Consider the following 23,363-nt stretch of genomic DNA (forward strand, 5'->3'; position numbering starts at 1 on the left):
AAGTTGATGAGACATGTATGTCTACTGTTAAAAGCAGTAATGTGTTGTATACACTGGTTGGAGATAATAAAATCTACTCAGATCAAGTTTTTCCAATTAAAAATGTAAATCAATCTTTGATTGATAAAGTCTTTGAAGACAACACAAACAAATTTTTGGGAAAAACACTTCCGGGAATTGTGGTAACACAATGTGATCCAATTCCTAAGGCTGAGATTAGAAAACGGTTTGGTAATCAAAAATCTCCAACCACTCAACAACCTACTGCTTCTAAGGGTAAACAACAACAACGAGCTCCAAAGCCAAAGGCTAAGGTTGAATCAAAAGGAGCTCGTTACACGAAGAAAGGAAAAGATGTTAAATTTGTAGCATCAAAAGGTACAGATAAAATTGAGACTTTTGAAAACAAATCAAACACTGATTTTGTACAACAAGTCAAGATTTTGAAACGTAACAGTGATAACAATTACACCCAACACACAAACGGGTGTGATGAAAGAGCAAGTACCTCAGGTTCTACAGGTTCAACATCTGGTAGTCGATCAAGTTCTCCTAAGTCTGTTGAAAGGAGAACTTGTTTCAAATGTGGAGAAATTGGGCACATTATCAGAAACTGCCCAAATGCTCCGAAGAAGAAATTTGTTGAGAAAGCTCCACCTGAAACAGTTCGCCCTCAACGTCGGTCAGTTTCACCTAAACATGATAAACGAACTGTAAAAGAACAAGAAACTAAACAACGACGTAAAAACATGAAAACTGTTGAAATAGCTTTAAAATCTGAAGTTAAAACAGTTCAAAAGGAACCAAGAGTGTCACAACCTGTAAAACCAGAATCTTCAAAAACTGGTAGGCAAAAACGAACTTGGTTACCTAAGTCGGGTGACAATTCAGGGGGAGCAGTTGTTCTTGAAAACCATCAAGAGATCGAGCTCACGTTTCGTGATGCTAAGGGACGACCCAAGACCACTAAGGCTTGGGTCCCCATTCTCAACTGATGTGTTTAATTGACATGTGCAGGATGTTCTAGGAGGAACTATTAATAGTCATTGGATTGTTGATAGTGGAGCATCCAGGCACATGACTGGCGACTTACGGCTCCTATACGACGTGAGAAACATTAGAGGAGGGTATGTTGCTTTTGCGGGTGACAAAGGCGGATTTATCACTGGAGAAGGAAGTATTTCAAATGGCATGGTGTGCTTCGATAAGATCAATTAGTTAAGCAAATTGATCATAATCTTCTCAGTGTGTCACAAATCTGTGATAAGAAATTCACCGTGCATTTTGATGATGCCGGCTGCTATGTGCTTAAACCTGGATTCAAAATTCCACAAGAATGGATTCTCTTATCGGCTCCGAGAGTTAATGATCTTTATATTCTCGACATGAGCCAAGCGATTACAACATCTGCACAAGTCACTTGCTTTGTCTCAAAAGCCACGGAAAAGGAGTCTATATCTTGGCACAGAAGAATGGGGCACATTCACTTGAGAAAAATGAACCATTTGGTGAAAAATAATCTTGTGAATGGTGTGCCTGTGAGAAGCTTTCATCTACAAGATATCTGTGTGTCGTGCCAAAAGGGGAAGCAAACAAAGAAATCTCACCCTTTGAAGAAAATCAACACTGTCAGCATGCCTCTCGAACGTCTTCATATGGACCTTTTTGGACCTATGAAGCACAAAACAACATTCGGTGATGCCTATTGTTTAGTAGTTACTGATGACTATTCTAGATTTTCTTGGGTATCCTTTATGGCACACAAGAGTCAAACTCCTGGCATCCTCAAGGATCTTCTTACAATGTTGGAGAATCTCTATTCGTTGAAAGTAAAAAGGATCCGTAGCGACAATGGAACCGAATTCAAGAATCAAGTTATGGATGAGTTTTGTACTTCTAAAGGCATTCTTCATGAGTACAGTTCTCGTTATACTCCACAACAAAATGGTGTCGCTGAGAGGAAGAATCGGTCGATTATAGAAACTGCAAGAACAATGTTAGTAGAGTCGGAACTCCCTATTCAATTCTGGGGGGAGGCTGTATCGGCTGCATGCTACACGTTAAACAGAGTTCTTACAGTAAAGAGACATGGCAAGACTTGCTTCGAACTCCTTCAGAAAAGGAAACCGGATCTTTCTTACCTTGAACCGTTTGGTGCTCCTTGTACTATGATTGAGCCGGATGGAAAGTTTGGTGCAAGAGCTATCGAGGGTTTCTTCCTTGGATATGCTACTCCGAATTTTCGTATTTGGAATCTAGCTACCAAAAAGATTGAGCTATGGAGCGAAGTTAGGGTTCAAAGGTACACGAGTCCTGTTAGGGCTCCGGGTGATCCGTGGATGTTCGATTATGATGGGCTATTTGACTCCTTCAATCTGCCAACCTTTGACGAAGAATCAGCAGCGGCTAGGATGTTGTTGGAAAGTGACAATGCTGCTGTCTCGCCTTTGGTTAGACCTATTGTTGTTGATCCTCAAGTTTCTTCGTCTGTCAACAATATGGTTCAAAATGAGGTTTATGAAGATGCTGCTGATTATAATGATTCTTCTGAAGATGATGAATATCATGATGCAGCTGAAGGATCCTCAGCTCCAGCTGCTCCTGTTCAAGGTGCCTCTGGTGATACACCTCATACGCAGAATATAGACACTGCTGAAGGGAATGCATCCACCTCTAGCCACATTCCTGGTGTGGAGTTGGTTGTTGATCTTAATCTTACCAACTTGGGTATCAATGCTCGTGTGCCAGATAATCCTGAAATGAGGATTCATGATACCCATCCCCAGCAGAACATAATAGGAGATGTCCATCGCGGTGTGCAGACGCGTAATCAGCTGAGAAACAACCGGAATGCTGGTTTGTATTCAGCTATAAGAGAATCTGGTCAACAGAATGACTGGTCCTTCGCGTGTTACGTGTCACAAGAAGAACCAAAGTCGTGGAAAGAAGCATTGAAAGACAGTGCTTGGGTTGAAGCCATGCAGGAAGAATTACAGCAATTTCACAAGCTTGGTGTATGGAAGCTTGTTGAAAAGCCTGAGAACTACAAGAAGATTGGCACTCGATGGGTCTTCAAATGCAAGAAAGACGACCGTGGAGTGGTTATTCGGAACAAAGCTCGTTTAGTCGTTCAAGGTTTTCGTCAGATAGAAGGGATCGACTACAACGAAGTCTATGCACCAGTTGCACGTCTGGAAGCTATTCGGATCTTTCTGGCTTATGCCTCATTCAAAGGATTCAAGGTTTACCAGATGGACGTCAAAAGTGCATTTCTACATGGTGTGGTTGAATAAGAGGTATATGTCGAACAGCCTCCAGGTTTTGAAGATCCTGTCCATCCCGATCGGGTTTGGTTGCTCAACAAAGCTCTCTATGGTCTTCATCAAGCGCCACGAGCTTGGTATGCAACCTTATCTACCTATCTGCTGGAGAACGGTTTTCGAAGAGGTCTTATCGATTGTACTCTCTTCATCAAAGAACAAGATGGGGATCTTCTTCTGGTACAGGTATATGTTGATGATATTATTTTTGGTTCTACTAATGATGTTTTGTGTAGGAATTTCGAGCGCATCATGCAGGATAAATTCGAGATGAGTGCTATGGGGGAAATGAATTTCTTCTTGGGCCTACAAGTGCAACAAACGGAGTCTGGGATATTCATCCATCAGACTAAATATGTTGGTGACATCTTGAGCCGGTTCCAGATGTCAGATGCAACGCCCATTGGTACCCCATTGCCAACTAATCACGGAATTACTCCTGACTTGAAGGGTGAACCTGTTAGCCCCTCATACTATCGCGCAATGATCGGATCTCTTATGTACCTCACAGCATCAAGGCCAGACATAATGTATCCAACGTGCCTGCTTGCCAGATATCAAGTTAATCCGAAGGCCTCACATCTTGCAGCTGTCAAAAGGATTTTTCGTTATTTGAAGGCTTACCCCGACACCGGTCTGTGGTATCCTAGGGATAATAACTTTGACTTGGTCGCATTCAGTGATTCTGATTTTGGTGGATGCAAAATCGACGGCAAATCCACAACGGCTGGATGTCAGTTTTTAGGAAATCGCCTAGTCACATGGCAGTGCAAGAAGCAGACATGCGTCGCTACATCAACATGCGAAGCTGAATACATTGCTGCCTCAAGTTGTTGCTCCCAAGTTCTTTGGATCCAACAACAATTGCGGGACTACGGTTTTGAATTCCTAACTACTCCTATTTACGTTTATAATTCTGCTGCTTTAGATATCACTAAAAATCCTGTGCAGCATTCAAAGACCAAACACATCGAAATCAAATATCACTTCATACGTGATTGCTTTGAGAAAAGGCTAATCGATGTTGTTAAGGTCCACACCGATGACCAACGTGCCGACTTATTTACCAAAGCTTTTGAAAAATCTAGATTTGACTTCTTATTATTGGTAAACGGCATTAAGGTCAAGCAAGAGTAAAACCAACATCGGAAAATCATTTTTGTAAATATCTTTGTGTGTTTTAAATTTATCTTAGTTTATTGATTTTAGGGGGAGTAAATCCGAAAATCTGAAAATCCAAAAACATTGAAAAATTTCAAAAACACAAAAACAATAGAAAAACAAAAATGAGTTTCCTGGAAAGCAAAAGAGAAAATGATAGTACATCAGTGGTCTGTCCAAACCTCTTTAAACCTTAAATGTAAAACGATAAGCAGCTCTATATAAGATGTATCGGTAGGCTCACAATCATTTTAAAGTGTGCAGGGTGATATAAATCTTAATCGACTGAAGATCAGGTGGGAACCATTCATTGGCATATGGTCTTAGTACCGAAATTTCGTTTGATAGATTGCCGAGGTTCTGAGATATTCGGTCTTTATGCTGCTCATCATCTGGGTATCATGGTTGTATCTTTTACCGAAAAATAACGGGGACGCAAGTCTAGATCTTCCATGATACTATACATACGTGTACATATTACATACTGCATTCGACCTCAATAAGTGATAAACAATCACATGTCCAAACAAATAAGTGATAAAATATCACATTTTTCCGGGCGTCAAGTTCGTCTCTCTGCTGTACGGAAGTACTGACCTGTTCACGGACTTGCACCTGTGCCCTCATGCATATGAAAATCAAGTTCCTCATAAATAAGTGATTATATCACATAGGGATTGTTTTCAAATCAAAATAAGTGAGTATCTCACAACTTATACGGTCAAACAGATGATAATCGGTATACTCACCGGTAAGATGAACTCTCGTGCATACCTTGATACGGGAATGTGTCGTGATGTGGATGAACACCGGTCGGTAAGTATAAATCATACCTTAACGTATCCCCTCGCCATGATTACATCTGATAAGTTGAGCTTAAGTGGACAACAATACCGATAATTGTTATAGGATGCTTATCTTAATGTTAACTAACTGAACAACAAGAGTGTTTTGGCATGACCGTACACTGATATGATTCTCTTACCCTCGAAACTCGCAAAAAGAATGTTTGTATATATTTATCTGTTTACTGCTTAACTTTTATTGTTTTCTTTTAAACAGTTTCGTCGTTTGGTGCATATCAGCACGACATTAGCGGTGATGTCGTTTGATAACACTCAAAGGATTTTAAATTGTTGTCTTTTAAGTTCAAAAATACCAAAAAGATTTTATGTGTGTTTTAATATAAACTTTATAAAAGTCAAAAAGATTTTATTTCTACTTTATTTTCGATCGAACGATGTTGGAACTCTAGTCTTCGTTACCTGAAACCTGACTGAAAACCGAACTGACTAAATCTTCATAAACGGTCGAAATTTGCAAGTTTTGAAAGTTAAAACTAACATTGACAAATTTATTAAACTTTCAAACTGTCGGACGGTGGTTGATTATGACATGGTCATTCGTGTGTCATTTGGTTATACTAACTATTCCAAGCAGTTGTTCTCATTACGCGTTTAGATTTCTTGCATGTGCAGATTCTAAAAGCTAGGAGAACATGGTCGATGACAAGCTTTGGAATGAAGATACGACGAGAAGGCGCTCAAAAGATGAAGATGATCGAGTTGACGCTGGCCATCATCAACACCACAAGGATCTCACTTCATAAAGATCAAGTTTCTCACGAGCATAACTCAAGGGGGAGCTTATGTTAAGGGGGAGTTTGTCAACACACTTCCTACATGATACGGGTAGTTTGTTGATACACTCTCTGCTTTCAAGACGTGAAGACTTTGAAGATCCTCCGACATTGAAGACTTGAAAGGACATCAGAGTTTTGAGAACTCGAAGACCAAAGACCATCGAAGTTCGAGACGAGTCTACAACTATAGAAGATAAAGACAAAGCTACAGCCAAGGGGGAGTTTGTTGGTGCACTTGTGTCTGTACTTTGTCTGTATTCGGTCACGATGTAAACGATGTCAGTGTCAGTCCTGTAAGTTGACCAAGTCAACCGTCCTCCTGGTTTGACTTGGTAAACAGTTAGAAAGATGGTAGTCTGTCTCGAAGGATAAGAGATCGAAGGATAATGTGGATCCTTCGATCTCCTCGAAAGATGTGCTTCGACTGATAGACCTCGAAGGATCATCCTTCGAGGTCCTTGCTGATCATTCGAGAGCATTGCATTCGAAAGATGATCCTTCGGACCATCTATCGAATCCTTCGAGCAAGACCTGCTGTGAATGGGTATAAATACCCATGCAGTGTGTTGTGTTCTTTTTGACACTTAGAAGAGACAGACACTCCCACAGAGACAGAAAGATAGAGCTGAGAGCATTCTGTCCGAAACACACACACACACACATAGTGAGAGTTTGCAAGTTAGATTTGTAAACATTGTGCTTGTAACCGGAACCTTCATACGTATTAATACAGTGGTGTTAATCGGTGAACTCTTGTGTGTTTGTTTCTCTACTTGCTTCATCTCGGTTTGCTTACTAGCTTGGATTCCGCACTCGCTAGTAGGTTTGTATAACAAGGTTTAGGTTCGTCATCCTCGTGACAGGGACCTACAGGTTGTTCAATCCACGCCAAGGCATCCGCACACCCGGTTGGTTTGATCAACCAACACATTTTCTTCAATCACACCGTAGAGAAAAGTACACTACGTTCATCTTGTGGACTTTGAACTTCTTGTGGAAGAAAAATCCATGAATCTTCGAAAAGCTTCAGACGTGCTGCAGGCGCGTACATTTCATTGAATATATCCTGGGGACCCGTTCAAAAACCATAACAACCAAATTTTGGCACATTTTTCATCTGGTCGAATTTTTTAACTTCATTCCTTTTTCCTCTCCATCAATGGCAACAATATTCTCCTAAATGTAACAATATTTCGGAGCCTTATGTCGCCAATCTTGTGCATGGACGCTCCACTATCAACAATCCTAAGACTATCAATACTTCCTCCTGGAACATCCTGCACACTCATTTAGAGATTAGTTAGAGCGGGTGACCCAAGCCTTCACAGACTTGGGTCGTCCGTCATCATCGAGAATTGTAACATCCATTTCCCGATGATTCGGAATTGATGTAGCTCCCCTTGAAACAGTTTCCGATTTTGGTTTGCAAATCTGTTTTTGTTTTTCATTTTTAACATCTGATTTAACAGACTGTGTTTGGACAACTCTGGTTTTAAAACCTTTTCAACTTCTTTTCGTTGTTTCTTTTTCTGTTTCATTTCCCGTTGTTTAACAAGACGAGGGTCCTGTTTTGGTGAAACAGATCTTTTATGGTAACTGTTACCATGGGGGGCATCAACTTTTGCCTTTCCTTTCGTGAGATATGGACAGTTTCTAACAATGTGCCCATACTCAAAGCATTCAAAGCATGATCTCCGCTCAACAAACCTCGGAGTATCATAACTGTAAGAACTTGATGATGAACTTCGTGATCTTGAGGTTCTTGGTCCTACATCACAACCGTTTGTGTGTTATGTGTAATTGTTTTGACTGTTTCTTTTCAAAATTTTAAATTGTTTAACAAAATCCGTGTTGGATTTGTTTTCAAAAGTTTCAATTTTATCGGTCCCTCTGGATTTCACGAAGTTCACCTTCTGAATCGTCTTCTTGTTTTGGCTTTGTTTGCCTTTTCCCTTTCCTTGGTGAACGTGACTTTGCTTTCGTTGATTGTGTTGTGGTTGCAATTTTTGATTCCCATATTTCTTTCTAACTTCGGATTTTGGGATAGGAGCACACTGAGTTACTACAACTCCTGGGCTCGACTTTCCCAAAAACTTACTGGTAGAATCTTTGAAAACTTTATCAATCAAAGATTGATTGACATTCTTGATTGGAAAATCATTGTCTGAGTATATTTTATCAGGTCCAATCAACGTGTAAAGCAAGTTCACGCTTTCACAACTTCCAGATGAGGATTCAACAGACTTGGCTTTAGCAGTCACAAACGGTTTTGCATGTGGATGACAAAGAATGTAATTTTTGAGAGGTATGTTTTCCTCTTTTGTTACCGTTTCTGATTGTTTAGAAGTTAGTATCCTCGGATTCATCATCTGACGAATCAGCATCCTCAACAATGACCGGAGGATCCTGATTTCGTTCAGCTGTTGACACTTTCGCATCTGCTGATTCATCCGAATCTGAGGATACTTCCTTTTTGTAACCTAGCCCAAATGTGAATTCCTCAAGGCTCAATGAAACTGAGGGCTCAAAATGAGGTTTATTTTCCTCATCAGGCATCGAAGAATAATCGTGTTTAATAGGCGGTGGACATTTCTTATAACCTATGCACGTGACATCATTTTTCTTTTTCTGTATGTCAATGATGTGATCCAGCACATACCTAGAGTTTGAATAACTATTCAGCTTAAGCTGGATCGCCTCACTTTCACACTTAGCACAGGCCAATTCTTTTTGCATTAACTCGAGCCTATTGATGTAAAGGTTTATTTCAGTTTGTTTTCTTGAAACCATTTTCGTTAGCTCGGTCTTATCTTGTTTTAATGTTTCAATTATCTTTTTAAATTCCTTTTCATAATTTTCACAAAACATGTTGGCCTCTGTGCATTTTGAAAGATCCACGATCAAATGTTGATTGTGGATAAATGTCACATCATATTTGCTTTGCAAATCATCATATTTACTTTGGAAATCAGACAATTTAACATTTAATCCAACACACATATCACATCTATCACAACTATCATATTTTGATTCATCGACACGTACCTGACTGGAATCACTCTCAGATGTTGACTTATCTGTATCAGAATCAACAACCTCCTTTGTTGATTCACATTCAGATCCAACCTCGCTTGAACTTGAACTTGAAGTTGTAACATCTTCAACTGAAGTTTAAACTTCTTCAACTGAACTATTGTCATGTTCAGAACTGTCATCGTTTCCCAAGGATTCTCCATTGCTGGCATCTTTGACAATTTTGACATAAAACGTCGTTTTTGTTTGACTACAGTTCCTTGGATCAAGAGATGATGGTGCTACAGTAGAACGATGACGTTGTGAAGCAACTGGTGGTAATGGATTTCCATACAAGTCTGTTGTTCTTTCCGGTTTGGGAACTGATTGTATTGGATTTCCATATATGTCTGTTGTCATTTTCGGTTCACTCTGCTTTTGGTTAGTAACCGATGCCCATTGTTCTGCCGTAATTCGAGGTGGTGCGGGAGATTCGGCCCATGATGGAGATAATCCCGTGCTTCTATACTTACTTTCCGTATTAGACGGAGTACCCCACCAATCCGGATTCATTTTAACTGTATGTTGATGAGTACCTGCTTACAAAATCAAAACAAACAAGTTAAATATCTTCTGTTAAAAAGATCAAGTGAATGTGACGTAGTATATGAATGTTCAGCAATCAACAAGATTACGAAGGTTGGGAGGTTCGTCGAGTGGTAGAGTCGACGAAGGTTTAAAGGGTTTGACGAAGGTCGTTATGAGTGGCGAAGGTTGGAATGTATGGCAAAGGTTGTTTAGTGGCGAAGGTTGTCTAGTGGCGAAGGTTGATTGCATGTGACGAAGGTTTAAGTGGGGAAGGTTAAGGTGAGGAAGGTTGAGGTGAGGAAGATTGAGGTGAGGAAGGTTGAGGTGAGGAAGGTTGAGTTGAGGAAGGTTGAGATGAGTGTGACGAAGGTTGTGAGTGAGGAAGGTTGAGGTGAGGAAGGTTAAAGTGAGTGTGACGAAGGTTGTGAGTGAGGAAGGTTGAGGTGAGGAAGGTTGAATTAGATATTTTCACACAAACAGTAAATCTTATCTTTTGAACCTTATCTTCTGACAAAAAGAGCCCAATTGTCAAACACCTTATCATCTTATTTGTCTGACACATAACACTCTATTTTCAAATAGATCATATCTTGTGACTTGTTTTTCAACATTTCATCATTGGTTGTCAAATAATTCAAACACAACAATATAATAATCAACAAACACTTTAGTAATGTTTCAGCAAAGATCAAACATGGATAATTTATCAAGAACACCATGAAGATCCTGAAGAACAAATAAAGAACTCCGATGAGTTTTTGAAGATTCCGACAATAATTTCACCGGAATATTTTTCCGAACACGAGTTTTGCAAAGAACTTCAATAAAAACCTTAAACTAACATGTATGCGTAAGATAATAACAAGGTTTTGCATGAATTAATAAGCAAAACAACAAGGTTTTCAAGATTTTAAAAATGATTTTCCAGAAAAGTATGATCTTCAATGCTCAAAATCAAGAAAAACACTTTAAAAACTTTCAAACTCAATAAAAACACTTGGTTTTAACAAGGAATCGAGCCAAACGCTCTGATACCAATTGTAGGTCCACCCGGAGGATCGAGTAACCTCTATTCCCTGTTTTCCGACAAACCCGAAAGTGCGGAATCCAAATGGGTAAGTTAAACCAAGTTACGAATATAAAAACGACAAACACGAGATTCACCGATTAACACTCCATTGTATTAATCTAGAAAACGGTTACAAAGCAATGTTTACAAATGGCCTCTGTAAACTCTCAGTGTGTGTGTGTGTTACAGTGTTTCGCTCTCAAATCTATTCAGACTTGCCTCTATCTGTGTCTTCAGTCTGCTGTTTATATACTGAAGTGGACGGCGAACCTTCACATGTGCGACGAAGGTTGATGACGAAGCTTCACAGGTGAAGAAGGTTGTAACCTTCTTCATTGGGAACCTTCCACATGGGGAACCTTCGTCATGGGGAACGTTAAAGTTCATCATGGGGAACTTTAAACTTCACCATGGGGAACTTTAAACTTCACCATGGGGAACTTTGTCAATAGCAAACAACTTAACAGTTAATACACTAATATGCATACTGCACACACGCAGTTGCATTTACATTGTACATTACAAAGTAAACAATGTACCAAGTCAAGATAGGAGGATATCTTGACTTCGGCCTTCACTTTGTAGCCGAGTCGAACTAGAATGATCCCGAAACGATCCGTGTCCACACAATATGTATCAACACACTCCATGCATGTTTGCACGAAGACTGTATTGATGTAGACTCCTTGACGAAGTCTTGAATGCAACGAAGGATAATTAGTCTTCGTAGGATCTACTTGTGAGATGAACACTGCTTCTGTTGACGAAGACTCCAGGCGACGAACACTCCTTGCTTGTGACGAATACTCCATTTCACGAAGACGTGAGGGTTCGTCAATGTGTGTGAGGGTTCGCTGGTAGTGTCCACGAAGACTCCCAGTCTTCGTGGACCTCTTAATTGTTCGTGGCCCAGTATCACTCTTCGGAATGGTACTAGGTATTGGGGCCTATATATATACAGACACAAACACACAGAACAGATAGAGCACACCAGTGAGTTTGAGAGAGCACTTTCTTGTACTAATCTTTGTAACCAAACTCTGCTGAATGTTAATACATTTGAGCTTTAACGTTGAATCTTTCTCTTGTGTGTGTGCTCTTTGGCTTGGTTTTATACCCGCTTGGATTCCGCACTTGCGGGTGTGTTCGGTAACAAGGTGAAGGTGTTCTAGATCCTCCTCTAGTGGACCTACAAGTGGTATCAGAGCCTTGGCTCTCGTCCTTGTTAAAACCAAGTCGTGTGGCGAATTTTCAAACATTTAAAAAAAAATTCAGAAAGTTTATGTGGTTTAAAAGAAAAATGGGTTAAATCCTTGGAAAAACTTGTTGTTTGCTTAAAATTTTTACTAAAACCTTTTTAAAACACATGAAGACATGTTAAAATCAGGTTTTTGTTAAAATTTCTTGCAAAATCTTGTTTCGCAAAATTTTCCAGTAAGGTGTTTGGCCGGAAGAGGTGACCGGAATATTCATGTTTTACAGACAAGATTCAAAAACGTTACTGAAAAGTTGATTTTTAGAATATCGGTTTTTAACTAAAACTAGTAGTTCATCTACCAACTTTCTTAAAATCAGAAAAGGTAAATTACTGTAAGAAAGGGAATCTCACCAACCACTGTATTGACGAACAATCTATTGGACAAAGAGTATATTAGACAAAGACCTTCTAGTCTCGTGGGAGATCACTTCTCGAAGAGTGTTACTGTTCGTGAAAAACCAAGTGTTCATGGGCTCGTGGACACAACAACATATAATCTTTATGAACCTTCAATTGTGGCCCAACAAGATCTTTCTTTGTGGCCCATCTGACTTCGTGGATATATACCCTTTGTGGACTTTATTGTTTGTAGGTGGTATTCCTACAAATCTTTGTTGGTAATTAATCTTCTAGAGCACTATCAAGTCTTCGTAGGATTCTTTTAACAATCCAAGTGTTCATAGGATATCAACAATCCAATTCGTGTACTTGAAGTCTTCGTGGTTTTTAATATAACTCTTCGTGGTGGACTAGTCTTCATGGAGACAAGTGTTCGTGGTTTTTGGTGTTGTTCGTAGTTGGGTTGGTGTATCACAGTAAAGGTATTATTTGGTTTTAAGTTGGTATTTTCTACACATCATGACTTCAGATTGGTGGGGTTGGAAACCTGACCCTAATGAGGATATGTATATGGGTAAAGGTTTAGTTCCTTCATGGGCTCAGACTCCCACGCCTTCGTCATCAGCACAATCTAGTTCGATTTCCGCAAATCAATGGGCTTTTGTTACAAATCAAAACCCAAGTATTCAAAATCTTCTTTTGAGCGAAAATGAAACCGGTAGTAACAACCGTCCACCTAAATTGATGCATATGAACGAGTATCCTGGTTGGGAAGAAAGATTCCATACGTATGTGGCAAACACGGAGTTGTGGTTGTCTTTTACCAAGGAATTTGATCAAGCACTTGAAGAAGCCGGTTCAAATGCCGCAACGTTTGGAGATCTTTCTGTCGATGATAAAAAGGCATATGATTTAGAAAAGAAAGCATATTCAATTCTAAATCAAGCCTTAAACAAGGATATTTATCATGAGTTCGTGAGATTCAAAACAACAAAAAGGAATTCGACGGCTTCATATGTATGGAAAGGGAGTCGCTGGGAGATCTGACAAGTCGATATTATCATATGCTGAGTGAAATGGGTAATTTTGGGGTAGTGGTAACTCCGGAAGAGGTTGTCACAAAATTTGCCGATGCATTGCCAGTTCAATGGAATGGTTTCTTGGAAATTTTAAAGTATAATGGCACACTAGCTACAACCAACATCCATGATTTCATTCAACTCTTGGAAAACAAGAATCAAGAGGAAATAAGGAAAGCAAAAAGGGTGCCGGTACCACAAAATCCCGAGATGTACTATGGAAATTGTGGAGGTACCAACACGGTTGCAAGATCTGCTCAGCATGCTCAGCTTCAAACAGCTTTCATCTCGAGCACCGATATGTATGGAACACCAAAACCAGCTGCCCCAGAGCAAAGCTTGTAAGTCCAGGAACACTACACAATCGGATATCAAACACTAATCAAAGCGCGGAATACTGAGAAAAGTGTAGAAGAACAAGAACAGTGATAAGAACAAGAACTTGAATGATTGAATAACACTCAAAGTGCACACGGTTTCTAGAGAACCGTCTGGTACACAAACTCGTAAAGACTAGGAAGAACAATAATCTGAACAACCTCTCTCTCAAAAATGTCTAACCTAATAATGAACTAGGTTCACCCTATTTATAGTTACATAGGGTGACCTAGTTACAGACTGGGCCAGGCCCACATGCACAATATTACTAACCAAACAAGCCTAAATCACTAATTAGCCCACATGGCTTATTCTATTACTATCTAACCCACTACAAGGCTAAGCCCAATAGCCTATATTTGTGTTTGATAAAGATAGGCGTAAACCTACACCATTATAGGGCCTTACAATATCCCCCTAGGTTTATGCTGTCTTTATCAAACTGCAGTCTTCATCATGTGGGAAGATACTTCATCTTTTCATCTTCAAACTTGGGCTCTTGGTTCTTCTTAAACACGATCAGCTTTGCTTGAAAAACTTGTTGAAAGAAATGCAAGTGGAGGATTCTTAGCAATTCTTTTCTTTGTCAATGTCTTCAATTTCAAGCAGGTTCACAGGTACTTCTTAAAATGCACTATCCCTGTCAGATGATGACTTGTATCTGGTTCTTCTGACTCAGGCACATCTAGATATTCTGATGCTTCAAGCTTTGTCAGCAACCAACAGCATCTCAATCTTCAATAACCCCTGTTTCTTGTTTTAACATTAAATTCTGCACATACTCAAAAATTCATAAGCAAACAATTTTGTGCAACAGAGGGAAATACCACGTGAACACTCAGTACATCCAAGTATTTATAGTCGGATTTTACAATTCAAATTTCATTCAATTTTTGATGATCAATCAAATCTTCAAGAACGGTTATTTTTTTTAATAAAACAAATAAACACTCTATTTTTGGATTTTTGATTTTTTAAATTTGAAACACAAGCAAGCAAAGAAACTAATATACAATTACAATTGCAATGGGATCAAATCACAGTGTTTCAGGCTAGACTACACTTATCAACACTAATTTACTTTGGGTGATCCGAGCGATTGCCAGTATGTTTGTCCACTTAAACTTATCTCCTTAGGCCTTTTTCATGTGATGGTCTGCAACCGATTTATCATGTTTTCCAATTTAAATAATATGAACACTCAATTTAATCACAATCAATTCCCGGAATTTTAATTCGAACACACTATCATGCATGCAGTTTCCCTACCACATATTTCCACAAGTCCGTTCTAGGATTCTGAAACCTTGACTGGGACTGGATTGAGAAAAGAAAAGAATAGATCATTTGCAGAGATGGATATAATATACAGATCAAATGAGTTTTCTCAGTTTGATATAGGTTTTTTTTTTCGGGTTTCTTTTGGGCACTAGAGGGCCTCTTTCGGGTGTATTTGATCTATAGCGCGACAACGTACAGCTAGGTCAGCATATATCTGGATGCAGCAGAAGCTGACGTTGCCTAGCATCTCCAGGTCTTTGCTCACGCAAAACAGAGGAGATACACGAGTTGGACAGAAAAGATTTCAGAACTAGAATGAAATTGTGTGTATCGGGACGTCACCCACGCATTCAAATAGACATGTCCTAATTCCAAGTGACCGATCTTTCCTGAGGTCATAGAATAAATTTATTATTCTAAGCAATACCAGTCAAAGAGTCCAGCCATCAGGATAAAGCCTACCAACACATCACTCTGGAGTCAGACAATTTTAATATTGGTCTTACATGAGTCAGCCTTAATCCACATAATGAAATTATTTCATTTCCCATTCATGCAACAAAATATTTTTGATTTTTCTTGTTTTTCGAATGTTTTTGTATTTTTCTCATTTTCTCTATTTACAGATGGATATGTTTAGATATCCCCCTAAATTTGGGCGTAAATCTTACGCACAAATTTACCTAAACAACGAAAACGTATGTACACAGAAAAACACAAAAGAAAATGAAAATATTTTTTTGTTGTTTTTGCCTAACCGTTCCATCATTAGACTAATCAATATCAAAATTCGAACATGAAATTCAGATTTTGTACCTTTTTGCTGATCTTGTCTTACTTATCTTATCTCCTTCAAATGAAACATATTAACTGTAAAGAAATATACATTTTGCAACAGTGAAATGTTACCCGTTATGTCTCTGGAACAACCGTTATCAACATCCAAAGGTTGTCAACAGCTCCTCCTTGGTTGTCCCTGAAAAGTAAGGAGATTAGTAAGACATTGGTACCCAGGCCATCGTGGTCCTGGGTATACCTGAAGCATCAACATAAGACACTTTTCGAAAGCACATGTTCCCTTTAGATGCAAGGACTGGTGATGTCGCTGCTTTCTGTTTTGCCTTCCAAATTTGTTTAGGCTTCTCTAATTTCTTAGGAGCCTTGGGCAAAACAGTTTGCTTTTCAACCCTTTTATTTTTCAAAACTTGTTTAGGTTTTAAAGCTTGTTTTCGTTTAGCTTTTGCAGCATTCCAGTCCCCATCAGATGGTTTAACCTGGGAATGCTTATTCATCATTGCCTTAGGCTTTTCAAGCTTCATCGTCTTAGAATAAGAGCTGTCCCTTGGTGTAACCCTCTGATGTTGTGCATAGTATGGCACATAGGGTCGATATGTGCAGTTTCTTGCAATGTGACCAGGTATGCCGCAGTTATAGCAAGTCTGCTTCTTTACATAAGGGGCATATCCCGATCCATTCCATCCAACTGATGCTGGATTTGAGTTATAAGACTTGTTGAATGATTTGTTTGCAGACTTTTCAACCTTTCTACCCTGCTTCTTATGTCCCTGTCTGCAACAGTTAGTACATTTACTGGATTTAGCATTTTGAGTTCTAACTATTGGCTTTGGAGGCACCTATTTGTTTGAAGGGCCACTCAAAACTGGCTTAGAAACAACCTTTCTTACATACGGAGGGGCATCAGCAGACAAATTTGATGTTTTTAAACAAACATCGTTACCATTTTGACAAACAACATCATCCTCCTCAACCCAATCCTCAATTATTACCTCATCTGCACATGAAGTAGAAGCATCAGTAACGTTCACTTTTTCACAAACGGTGTCAGGCAATGCCGTAGTAGTGCTTGTAGTCACAAGTGACACCGTTGGTTCAGAAGAATCAGAATTATTTTCCTTTGAACAGTCAGCAGGGGCTCCTATGGTTTCATTACCATCTAACGCAACAGAGGCTCCTGATGTTGTTTCTGATTCTTCTTTGATCGAATTTGAATCAACTGTTTCAGATGATTCATTTGTTAATTCCACTGAAGCAACTGACTCTGAATTATCACAGTCAGTCTTTTCATAGGAGTCACTGGTTGAATCAGATGAAGCTGATGATTCAGTTTGAGATGCCTCTGCTTCCTCAGGTGATGCACTGTTAACACTAGGTGATTCACCCATTTCTGATTTCTCAGAAGTGGATGTCTCAGAAGTGTCGCAAGATGTGTCACATGACGAAGCAGATTCACTTTGTTTGCTCCTATTGAATTCTTTCACAAACTCAGTCAAACCTCTTAACATGGCAAACTCAATGTTGTCTACATTAACTCTAGGCTCTGTTAATTCAGACTCTTTTGTTTGAGGTTGCACTTCAGATGAATTTTGAGAAAAACTTGACACAGTATTATCTAATACTTGAAAATGTTTGTCAATGTTCACATTATTCTCAAAATTCAGAGTCTCGGTTTGCTTTGAAACTTCAGCAGGTTTCACGAAGGTTTTATCAAACGCCTGTTTTTCTAAAATAATTTCTGTTTTATCAGGCCTTGTGATTTTAACGTTCTTTTGCTTAACAGGCTCAACCTTCCTATCCCCGGGCTTCCCATATTCCATTTCAGGCAAGTCGGCTATCTCCTCCTCAATCATAGGAATAGAGGTGTAATTGTGATTGTATGGTGGAGGTATGCATACAAATCCCAATCCTTTATTCCTCACTTCCTTTTTGCTATACTTTAACTGTTGATTTATCATCTTTTCGACATTTTCACTTGAAACATCAAACTTTTTAAAATTGAATTCTGTATTTTCAAAAGTTGATTTTAAGTTGTTTAATTCAACAGTTAATTTTTCAGATAGCTCCTTGAAGTGGAGATATCGACATTTTGCTTCGCTTAGATCACTATGCAACTGTCGAATGTCACGTTTTTGAGCCTCTACCACTTCCTTATACCCATCCAGTTTCTTTTTAACTTCGTAGCTACTGGATTTGGTACATTGAAGTTGCATAGAAAGCGATTGCGCCTGTTCTTTAAAACCTTTTACTTTCTCTCTACATTTTACAGTACAACAAACATCGTCTACACATACCTCAGTAGAAATGAGAGTGAAGTCATGAATTTGAATACCTCGAGTAGACTGCTTGTCAGCATTGTCATATGATTTGATGAGTGAGATCAGCTCATCCGGCTTCATTTTGTAACAGTAGCAGTCGGTTGTCACAATTATCTGATTAACATTTCTAAACCAACTACAGTTTGCCTGATCTGGAATCCTTTTTAGAACATCTAGAAGCTTTGTGTTGCTCGTGCGATTAGACACCTCAATCTCAGCCTTCTCCATTTCAGAGAGCAGTTCAGCAAACCGGCCTGTAAGTGCTTCTATAGATTCACCATACGAGTATTTGAATCCTTGAAATTCCTGCTCAAGCACCTCTCTCTTAGAAGACATGTTTAAGATTTGATCCCCCGAAAATGTGATCCCCCGAAGATGTGCGTTTTAACTATTTCTTCAACACAAACCCAAAGCGAGAACCCGTGTACTCGCTACGAACCAGCTTTTCTGAAACGCGCCTCCAAACCTGTCAAAACTTATTACCAACAAACAAACCCCTTTTTATTATAATAAAACTCTTTGTTTTTTTAATATATATAAAAAAACCTTTTTTTTTAATTAAATATATATGATTTTTATTAAAAACTAATTAATATTATAATTATTATTATTATTATTAATTAACTAATGATGATGTAATGATTATACTATTATTATTATTATTATAAAATAAAACAAAACCCTGACATGATTTTCAAACAATCTCGTCTTCTTCGTTTCAATAACAGTCGAACCAAAAACCCTAGTAATCAATCTCAACCGCCAAACACTTTGTTTCTTCTTCTTCCTGACCTGTGACCGGAGAAGACAGAAGAACGACGATGAATATGATCGTTGAACGATGTTGTAAGGTGGTCGTTGAACGACGGAGAAGATGTATGGTGATGATGAAGGCAGCCGGATTTAGGTCAAAAATGGTCGGAGTACGGTGTCGGAGAGACGATGGTGATCGAAGTTGCAGAGGTTGGAGGTGGTGGTTATGGAGATGGCACGGTGTTGATGAAGAAGCACGGTAATCGGACGTTGAAGAAGATGTGGAGTCGACGTGAAGATCGGAGACGTTTGATGATGATGATGATGATGATGTCTTGATCGCACAAGATGTTGATCGCACAAGTTAGTTCAGTCACTTCAATCGCACAAGATGTGAACTGAAAATGATGATGATGACTGGTCGCACAAGATATCTAGGATCGCACAAGATAAATGTTGAAAATAAGTTGGTTGAAATCCGACACCAACTTATTTGTAGTCGCACAAGACAGCAGATTGCACTTCAATCGCACAATGTTTGAATATGAAGAAGATGTTGACTGTTGATTGCACAAATGATGATAATGATGACTGTTGGTTTAATTGAGTCGCACAAGTTGACTTGATGTCTGATGATGTCACTTTAAATTTTGTAGCAGGCAAATGTTGTAGTCGCACAAGAGTGTTTCGGTCGCACAAGAGCTTGAAAGTTGTTGCACACTTTGACTTTTTGTTGCAATTTTTGTAGATAACTCCAGTAATCAAATCCCCGAGAATCAAGGAATTGATTTGAAATTCAATCTCTTTGATTTATTTCCACCAATAACCTTCGAAAAACAAGCAAACACTTTGCCAATTTTACCAAAACAGATCAAAACACTAATTTTTTAATTGTTCTTCAAATCTTCAACCTGTTCTTCGTGTTCTTCGATCTTCAAAAAATATCTGATTAAAACCGAGCCTTCGTGAGACTACTTAGGCTCTGATACCAATTGTAAGTCCAGGAACACTACACAATCGGATATCAAACACTAATCAAAGCGCGGAATACTGAGAAAAGTGTAGAAGAACAAGAACAGTGATAAGAACAAGAACTTGAATGATTAAATAACACTCAAAGTGCACACGGTTTCTAGAGAACCGTCTGGTACACAAACTCGTAAAGACTAGGAAGAACAATAATCTGAACAACCTCTCTCTCAAAAATGTCTAACCTAATAATGAACTAGGTTCACCCTATTTATAGTTACATAGGGTGACCTAGTTACAGACTGGGCCAGGCCCACATGCACAATATTACTAACCAAACAAGCCTAAATCACTAATTAGCCCACATGGCTTATTCTATTACTATCTAACCCACTACAAGGCTAAGCCCAATAGCCTATATTTGTGTTTGATAAAGATAGGCGTAAACCTACACCATTATAGGGCCTTACAAAGCTATCAGTCTACTTGAGTACCATCATTTCTTGATCCAAACTACAAAGGTCAACAACAAGCCTGTTATGGAAACACTTCATCAACAGTCAATGCTGGTCAACCAACTAATCCAAACACAGTTCCGCTAGACACTTCAAGTTTCTCGAAAGTGAGTGTTGAAGTGGCAAAGGAACATATGGAACTGTTAAACACTTTGGTGAGCGCATATTGTGGGTTAGTAGCAGGGAAAATTGGAAACATCAATTTGACTCAGGAAGATTATCAGCAGATAGATAAGGATGAAATGGATTTGATGGATATCAAGTGGGCATTTGCTAGTGCTGTGAGGCGAGCAAAAGATTTCATGGAAAGAACTGGTAGAACCAGCTTGGAAAGTAAGAAAGATACCAAGTATGGGTTCGATAAGCAAGTTGTCAAGTGTTTCAACTGTGGTGAACGAGGTTATTTCAAACGTGAGTGTACGAAGCCACCTCAGCATGGGAACTAGAATCCGTTTAGAAATCAAGGCAAGACACTTTATAACTAGATAATTAGATTCAGAGGATATGACACTCAGGTGTCATATCTAAACATATTATACTTTTCATGTGAGTGCTAATAAAAGAATTAACTCTGGCCTTAATTTTTTTATCCAATAAGATGGATATAAATACTTAAAAAGAATACAACAGCAATAGTGATAATCTTTCGATAAAAACCATTATACATCATTCTCTCTTTTATTAATAGCAAGTACGTAACTTTCAAAATATTGTTTGTTCCATAACGAAAAAAATTATATGACGAAAGAATCATGAAATCATTCATCTTGAATCATATATTACAGTTATAGAAGCAAACAAATATTTATAAAGATAAGAAAATCAGCATATAATTTGTAAAGATATGAAAATCAACATATGATTTTTAACTACTAATTTATAGCAATAATTTCTCATCAATAGAAGTTATATAATAACTAGCCATAAAATTTCATATAAGACACCATATATCTTGTATTGGAACGTTTCATGTATTCATATTCATATATACAATTCCTATATATTTTAATGAAATTCGAATATCAACACATATATGATACATACAAAAAGAAGGTAATAAAACCAATTAAATTAAAGACTATACATGTGATTATCAATATTCAGTTTTGTTTTAATTTTCTCAACAAATATGTCACTCTATGAACATCAGTCATAAAACTTATCACTACAATTACAATGGTTACAACAAGATCAAGTAAAACAAAATTGTACCACGATATATGAAAATTATTTGTCCATGATTCTTATTAATCTTATTGAATATATTTTAGATACCTATATCAATCTTACTTACCGAATATATTTTAGATATATATAAAGTGTCTAACAAAATATATATAATTACTACAAAATAGAGACTCAACCAAGTCATGAAAAGCAATAAATATTAAACCATAATATGCACTTTTGATAATCCTTTATACTCAAGCCAGGAGTTTGTGCTATATAGAGACTCGTGGTTTTGGAACAATACCTTATAATGCACATATTTAAACGAACATGCGTATTTTACTTAATAAATGATATGGGTTTAAAGGATTACAAATTAAATTCTTAAAAATCATCAACAAGTCGTATGCTCGTTAAAATTAATGGTCATGAGTCAAATAACCTCCAACTTTAACTCATAGTTCCAATGATGTTCGTCTCATACAGCCACCAGACCAATCTGCATCCTCCCAACCCTTTGAGTTTCTAGGCACAAATTTTGGCTCATCTAAGCACGAACATCTCTGTGTCTTCACAGTGCTGCAGCTTCCATAGGCACCACAAATGTTGTATAAATCACATATATCTCTTGGGAATCTAACCACAAGCTGCCAATTTGTAGCATCTTCCACCCACACAGAACGTTGTAGCTCCCCAGAAGAAATCAAGGTTAACCTTGATACAACAGAACTGTTTATAAGATCATAAGTATAAGCTACCATTGTTTCATTAATAACCATATTGTACGTAAAGATGTTGTTCCTGCCGAACGTCGAATCTCCACTAAACCCCATACCATTCCATGGTCCTACCCGGAATTTGATCTTATCTGCGCCTTGTTTGAGTACATACTGAGGATAACCATGTGTGTCAGTGCTGTCGGTAAATTCACCTGGAGCTGGATCTTCACTGCTTTTCCATGACGATAGACGTTGTTCCCGGCCCGTCAACAGGTCCCTCCCTAACTTCATCCCAGGTAAAAGAGTATCAGTTGGATAATCAAAACTCTGCCAGATAATGTTTTTGTTGTCTCCGTCTGTCATCATGACCAAATTTCCCATGTCATCAAGCTTTGCAATTGCATTTCCTGATGATGTTGTGTTGGATGACCACATTATACCATTATTGCTCATGAGGACAAGACTTCCTGGATGGACAATCTTTAACACACCTGATGATCCGACGGAGAGTGGAAGATCTCTGTTGGCAACCCAAACTACTGTTTTAACAGATATTTTCTTATACCAAATACCAAGGTAGCTATTCCCAGAACTACCCGGCTTGAAAAAGCCCAGTTCAAAGGTTCTGGCCGACGAGACCAATGTGTCATTTTCGGTCAAGAACTGTAAATCCGAAATGATATCGATTTCGGCAGTATAGATTTTCTGAATGGGGAGTGTAACAAGTAAAAGAACAAATATAGCTACTCTCTCCATTTTTCCTCTAAAGATTCTGGTGATAAATGTAAAATGTTCCTTGCTATATCTAGCATGAGATGGACGCTATGTATCACCAATTATAGTACATATATAGTACCGGTGTGTTATTAATTGGTGGGGTGCGTTATTAATGTCTAGTATTTAGATAAAGTTAAAAGATGTGACTATAACATGGCACAGAATGAGGAGAAAATTCGTTTGCATAGACTCAAGGATCCATCATTCTTATGTCGCCGTT

The 23,363-nt window shown here is 38.4% G+C and overlaps 1 protein-coding gene across 1 annotated transcript; it reads right to left on the reverse strand.

Moving 5' to 3' along the window:
- Positions 1-22,102: 22,102 nt before the first annotated feature.
- On the reverse strand, positions 22,103-23,122 carry LOC110944691 (G-type lectin S-receptor-like serine/threonine-protein kinase At4g27290). Its single transcript, XM_022186342.1, has one exon. It carries the CDS (start codon positions 23,120-23,122, stop codon positions 22,103-22,105), a length of 1,020 nt encoding a protein of 339 aa, XP_022042034.1.
- Positions 23,123-23,363: the final 241 nt, after the last annotated feature.

This window comes from Helianthus annuus, chromosome 6, assembly GCF_002127325.2.
Source record: "Helianthus annuus cultivar XRQ/B chromosome 6, HanXRQr2.0-SUNRISE, whole genome shotgun sequence".
Lineage (NCBI taxonomy): Eukaryota > Viridiplantae > Streptophyta > Magnoliopsida > Asterales > Asteraceae > Helianthus > Helianthus annuus.

Bases quoted from the DNA above. Each gene is read 5' to 3' on its own strand.
- LOC110944691 (XM_022186342.1), bottom strand. From the start codon at position 23,122: ATGGAGAGAGTAGCTATATTTGTTCTTTTACTTGTTACACTCCCCATT.